Source organism: Musa acuminata, chromosome BXJ2-7 (assembly GCF_036884655.1).
Source record: "Musa acuminata AAA Group cultivar baxijiao chromosome BXJ2-7, Cavendish_Baxijiao_AAA, whole genome shotgun sequence".
NCBI lineage: Eukaryota > Viridiplantae > Streptophyta > Magnoliopsida > Zingiberales > Musaceae > Musa > Musa acuminata.
The window spans coordinates 32,469,072-32,475,485 of NC_088344.1; the positions used below are offsets into that span (position 1 = coordinate 32,469,072).

At 42.7% G+C, this 6,414-nt stretch overlaps 1 protein-coding gene across 4 annotated transcripts; it reads right to left on the reverse strand.

Moving 5' to 3' along the window:
• Window positions 1–49: 49 nt before the first annotated feature.
• LOC135617627 (phosphatidylinositol 4-kinase gamma 5-like) lies at window positions 50–6,173 on the reverse strand. 4 transcript variants are annotated; one of them, XM_065118041.1, is made up of 5 exons: window positions 6,014–6,173; window positions 2,130–4,654; window positions 1,892–2,018; window positions 1,116–1,362; window positions 50–1,011 (listed from the first exon to the last, which is right to left on the reverse strand). In XM_065118041.1, exon 2 carries the CDS (start codon window positions 4,370–4,372, stop codon window positions 2,420–2,422), a length of 1,953 nt encoding a protein of 650 aa, XP_064974113.1. In that variant the 5' UTR covers window positions 4,373–4,654; window positions 6,014–6,173; the 3' UTR covers window positions 50–1,011; window positions 1,116–1,362; window positions 1,892–2,018; window positions 2,130–2,419. The 4 variants fall into 4 exon arrangements, with proteins under 4 accessions (XP_064974113.1, XP_064974114.1, XP_064974111.1 ...); XM_065118042.1 differs by having other exon boundaries at window positions 5,906–6,172; XM_065118039.1 differs by having other exon boundaries at window positions 5,975–6,170.
• Between the last annotated feature and the right edge of the window lie 241 nt (window positions 6,174–6,414).

A 6,414-nucleotide genomic window follows, 5' to 3' on the forward strand; every position in this document is an offset into this window, starting at 1 on the left:
CTTAGTGAGATAAAATCACTACTGGCATCAATCTGAATTAATACACGAGTGAAATCCAAGAAATCAGACAGAAAGCTATTTCAGAACAATTAGACATAAATATTCTCGACTAGGACAATTCACAAAACCAAGAACTAGCTAGATAATCATGTTAACCTAACCATTTGATTGTGTCAGAACATAAATAAAACATGTCTCATGTAGGCAACCCAGTTGATTAGACTCACACACACATACCCTCAATCAAGATCGTAAAAGGAAAATAAATAAACCAATAAATAAGAATATCATCATAGAGAAGTAAAGTAAGATAAGGATAAGATAACTAGGCCATACTCTTCAAAACACATAATTTCATTAATGCAAGTTATGATTGTAACACCATGGAAGAAGACCCATGCATATAGACTCATAAGATGTTCATGTCGGAAGATTTTTCAATTAGACTAACACTCATCTTCCTAAAATTTTATTTGAAGAGATGATAGTAAATGTCATATGTCACCAAAAATTCTATCCAAAAGAAATGTGTGGAATGTTCAAACATGACCCTAATAGCTTAAACTCTTCCAAGTTTATCTGTGTCCATGATAGGGGACTCAAACTAAAGAATTTAATTTAAAAAAAGTGTAAATATGACCTAAAATAGGAATTAACAATATGGAAAAAAAAATATCCAAAAAGGTAAGAAAATTAAAAGAAAACCCAAGCTAGACTCACAGCAGTCTTAAGTTAACCTAAATATGCCCAAACTAGACTAACCTAAGACTAGATGTCTCATGATCAATAAGAAGAAGCATTATGCGTGTATAAAAACAACGAATCATGTCTCATGATGTACTTACTATGTTGGGTGTGGTTTGAGCAAATGCAACTTCCTCGTGCTTAATGTATAGGCACAGGTCCCAGCCAGGCAGTCCCCATCCTCGACTGTCAACTCCTACCATCAGTCTTCTTCTTATCTTCGAGTCGCAGCAGCAGCAGCAGCAGCAGCAGCAGCAGCAGCTCCACCTGAAACCGACTCACCACCTACTCTCATTAAGATAAGGAAGAAAGGGGAACATCCACGACGTGCCCGAGTCGGTAACCTACAGCTTCTTGATGTCGAAGCTTACCTCATACTATCTCCACTTTCCATGTCCCTACCACCAACCAACCACCCTTTCTGGCTTAAGAAAGTACGCCACTTGGCTCCTCGCATGATGGTGCAAGTGCAAACACATGATCACAGGGGAACACGCGACATGGGTTGTGCCTTAAGTGTTCAGCATCAATCATAGAGATGCAGCTGAGGATGGGAGGTGGGCTTCCACCATCTTCCAGTCCTTCTGTGCCTTGATCCCGACTCAACATGGATGTTTCCTGAAGACGAAAAAGAAAGACACATGAGAGCAGGGTTTTATTAATGATGGAGGCACATGACACAACAAATTTCCGGACACACACACAGATTATTATTATTATTATATTTTGGTAACATCGATCCGTCCAGGACATTAAGTCACAAGGATACATCATCACCCATTGTCGGCATCTTCCGAACTCTCTTAAGTTCATCTTGACGCAGAGATGCTCTGGTTACGATGGCCGACATTCTCGATCAACTTACACTAGTAACTGTCATAACTCTGGTTATGATATTTTCGAAAGGCAAGATAAAAGTATCATAAATTATGCAAAGAAACAACATTCTGATTTGAATTACGGGTAAGAAAAGCTAAATCATACACAGCCGTAGCCAAGAACTCAAAAAACAACACGGGTTTAAAAAGGTGGTGTGGGTTGTCTACCGGGAAGGCGGAGAAAAGCGGCCACCCCATACTGCCTAACCTTTGAAGACAAAAGGAAGGTGAACATGTAGCATACATATAAAAAGAGAGAGGTCTCTCACCTTCTCACGTATCATCATCATCATCATCATATGCGTGCATGTTTCAGTATTCAAGTCCTCCTTACTTGAGAATCACATTACAAACTTGATTACCTTTTGTATATATACCAGGCTTGATCCGCATCATCTGTGATCACATCAGAAATAGCAGTGAATAAGAAAAAAAAGGCAATGATTCATTATAATAAACATGCTAATAATGCAGGGAAGAAGACATCAGCAAATTTACATTACCCACCGAACTGAGTTTTCTTATTGCTGCCGAGTGTTTTCTTTAGGAACATAATAACATACATACAGGCAGGCCATCACACTACCTACCTTCTTCAACCATAAAACATATATATACAGAGGCGGCGGCACAGACTCGAGTTTCACCTCCGTCACATCCTCTCAAACATAATACTACTACACAACAATCTGATTCTTACAGCCACCTTCTCCCTTCATTACACCTACTAGATAAGGGCTCATAGTCAACCGCTGTAAAAACAACCTCTCTCAACTCTCCATACCTATCTTCTACACTCAAAACTGACAAGAACTGCCCAACCTCTGCTTGAGCCTCTGGCCAGTGGCACCACACTTCCGGCTACGGAATGCACCTTGCAGCAGCTCCTGGAACTTCTCAAGAAATGCTGACCACTCCTCTTCTCCCATGTTAGCCAGCTTCACGAAGCTCACACTTGCAGGCAGCTGTTCGTTCGCACTCCTACTATTCCTACCCTGAAGCCCACTGGCACCACCGCTATTTCTACCAGTGGTAAAATTAGCTCTTGGAACACCAGCCACATAGTTCTGACTATTCCCAGCAAGAGTCATGGTCTTCAAAGAAGCGGACAGTCTTGAGGCATGTGGAGGCCACTCACGGGCATCCGAGCAGTAAGTAGTATCCTCCATATTGTGCTCAATGTTCTCATCATCTTCCTCCTGCTCCTCCAAGCTCTCTTCTAATCTTGACAGCGGGTTTCTGGAGATTCTTCCTCTGGATCCAAAATTGAAAGATGGAGATTTCGGCATCACTGGATCAGCTTCCTCATAGTCAATATCAAACTGAATTGTGTCATCATAATTTGGACTGATTACTGGAGAAATGACCACTTTTTCTGCTATCAGCCGTCTTGCCTCAATGCACACAACTTCCAGTTCGCTTGGCGCCTCTTCCAAGCCCCTGAATTCCCTGCTCATCATCTCACCAATCTCTGCAAGGCAAAGCCCAAATGCAGCTGCTTCCTTGAGAAAAATTGTTGACAGGATCAAAACTCTAAGGCATGCTTCGCGGATCATGGGCAGCTCCATACGAAGCATCTCAGAATCTTTCACCGGATCAAGGTTTGCAATATACTTAAGCTCATCCTCACAGAAAGGGATTGATGCCTGTGGCCAGTGGATCCACTCAAAATATGGATCATCCAAACTCTCCGGCAAGCAGAGACCATGATCGATTGGAATAAGTTCTGTCTGAGCCCCAAATCTACCAGTTGCCCCTTCAAGTTTCCTCACCAAGAGGTTTCCAGCATGCCTGTCAGTATTAAAAATTCTAATATCGAGGATACCAATCCTGTGTATAGCTGCAACAGGGAAACTGGACGTCCCATGGTCACTAGCATCGTAGTCATGAGGAATAAATTGTTGAAAGGATGCTATCTTGCTGACTGCACTCCGCTTCCTGTCAACAGCCTTGCCGCTAGTATTAGAGTTAACACCTTCATTCACATGGAAAACCGAATGAGTGATCTTGACAAGGACCGTGGGGGGGACATTGGCAAAATGATCATAATCCAGGAGGTATGCAGCAACTTCCCTGAATCCAGTCTCACCAACCCGCACAGACCTTTTCAAGCCTGGTTGTCCAAGGGCCTTCCCAGTGAAACCTTTAGGATTATTCGGTGCAAATGGTTCCTCATCTGTGGGCTTCACAATTGCAACACTCTCACCTTTGGTGTTCCTGAAGTAGTAGGCACCACCAAGCCCACTGTGAACCGGTAAAGGAGCAACGCCATTTTTAATAGCCTTCACAACATCCTTGACCAGCTGTCTTGTTCGAGAGCAGCGGCTAGAGCACACTAAAACTTCGATTGGGCCACTCCGATCCCTTTGCTGGTGGATGTCCTTTCCAGTAGGAGAGAGGCACGGAGTGGAGGAACTTCTATGCATGGAATTCCTGGTAAGAAGCAATGGTGAATCATTCCGGACAGCACTGAGATCATTTTTCAACACAAGGTCACCAAAAGTGAGCGAGCTCTCATCGGTAGGTACATTAAGAGCAATCTGTAACCTTCTCTTCACAGTATGAGCATTATCCGCACGATCCAGTTCAATACCCAATACACATCCAGTTTCAGTTTGAACAAACACACGCCTTCGTCCACTTGGTTTTCCTTCACTTTGGTTGCTCCGATGGTACTCGTAGTTAAGGGTGTGGGTTAAGACGGAAACTGCCATCTGGGTCTTAATGGGGCTGTCCAAGTTAGGCGACATGGAATAAGTAGGATCCACAGTTATCAACAACAGATACTTCGGCCAAACAGATGATTTTCTTCTTTCTCTTCTTCTCTCTTGAGCACACGCCACACACGGAGGCTGACGCGGTTATAGAGAGAAGGTGCAGTACAGGATCGATCATTAAGTGAGAAAGTAATACTGGACCAGCAGACCTTGAACAAAAACTAGAAAGCAGTAGGTCTGTGGGAAGATGAGCGACCACCCTACATTGGAAAACCCATCTTATTGGCCATTAGGCTGATATGAAGGAATCAGGACCTGTCAACAAAGTGTTCTACTTGTAAGCACTGAAACAATAAAACCAACTTACGATAGAAAAGGAATTACCGATTCATCACATCTAATCTTTGGAAAATTCAAGCAATTCATAGCATGTACATTCGCAAGTGAAATAAGCAATCGTGAACCAGATGAATAACATAAAATTATCAAAGCAATAGACAGACTGGAGATCAACAATAAATAGTATGAACAATTGGTGGCTACGAAAAAGGGACAAAAACCAAGACAGGACTTCAACTTTACTACTTCGTTTCTAGTCATGACAATATTATAGAAACTAAAGACACCAAAGAAAAATAGCGCTAAGAAGTTGCCAATCCAATATGCAATAAAACAAGATCCTCCGTATAACATTTGTTTTGAAGCATTAGCATAAAATTACCAAAGCAATAGACAGACTGGAGGTCAACAATAAATAGTATGAACGATTGGCCGCAACGAAAAAGGGACAAAAGCCAAGACAGGACATCAACTTTACTACTTCGTTTCTAGTCATGACAATATTATAGAAACTAAAGATACCCAAGAAAAATAGCGCTAAGAAGTTGCCAGTCCAATATGCAATAAAACAAGATTCTCCATATAACATTTGTTTTGAAGCATTAGCATAAAACTAATCCATTTGCACCCAAATGTTCTCCAAAATAAGTGTCGTTTCCTACAAAAACAAAAAGTGCATATCTATAAACAAGAACCGGATAACAATCGATGAGAAGCAACAAATGAGACATCCAAACACATAAACATAACAAATCAAGTGACCAAGACCCCATGCTGAGATATTTGTTTGATCAGTTGCTGAAAGATAACGATCAAGATTTAGGAGTGTCCATCAAACAATCAAAATGCGTTGATGCTTCACTGAGAGATTCCACGGACCTCATCAAACCAGAATGAAAACCGTGCAAAGTCTTTGCTACTTTTTCCCCAAAAATCAAGAAAATTATCATATCCCAAAAACAAAATACGAGAAGAAGAAACAGTCGACGCTTACTCCACCGGTTCTTGGTTGCTTTAGAACCAAACCTTTCCGTTCCAAAACGTGCCCGCTAATTTCATGTAATAAAACCTGACGATCTAAGTAGCGATCGTCTCGGTGTAGCCGGATGAAACCAAAACCCTAATATTCCTATGCAGAAACCAAATCGCCCCCGAAAACCCCATCATCGTGTCCAAGAATCCGCAAGAATCAACCAAACAACCAAAGCTAAAAACGATCTGAGGCACCTAGCGACATCAAGAACGTCCAAACGAGGAGATCGTAAAAAGAAATCGTCTAGGAACCAAGCGTCATACTGGCAAGGGAGATCGCGAGAGGCGGCGGAAGTAACCCACCAGCGGCTGCGATCTCACCGAACCACCAGCTCCACGGCGACCCGACGCGGGAATCCGACCCGGTTGTCGATCCCACGGCGGAGGATCGCGCTCCTCCTCCAAGTCCACTCGCTCTTTCCCTCTCCCTCTCCCACTCTCTCGCCTCTCTTCAATCTTCTTTGCCCTTTATTAGGAGTTGCAAAACAAGCCCGTGGTTAAGGCTTTAAGCCGTAATAAATCATATATTAATTACGCCAAACGTTTCCCCCCTTTCTCTATCTGGATTCGAAGTCTCTGGAAGGAAAACGGAGGAAGAGGGAGCCGTTGGACTGGCAAGCGAGAATCAACCGACGGATGATATCAAGCAACGTGGGGAGAAGAGATTGGTGATTAATGAGGTCGGGTTACCGCCTCATCACCGG

Excerpts from the sequence above, each read along its gene's own strand:
- LOC135617627 (XM_065118041.1), bottom strand. The coding sequence starts at position 4,372 with ATGTCGCCTAACTTGGACAGCCCCATTAAGACCCAGATGGCAGTTTCC.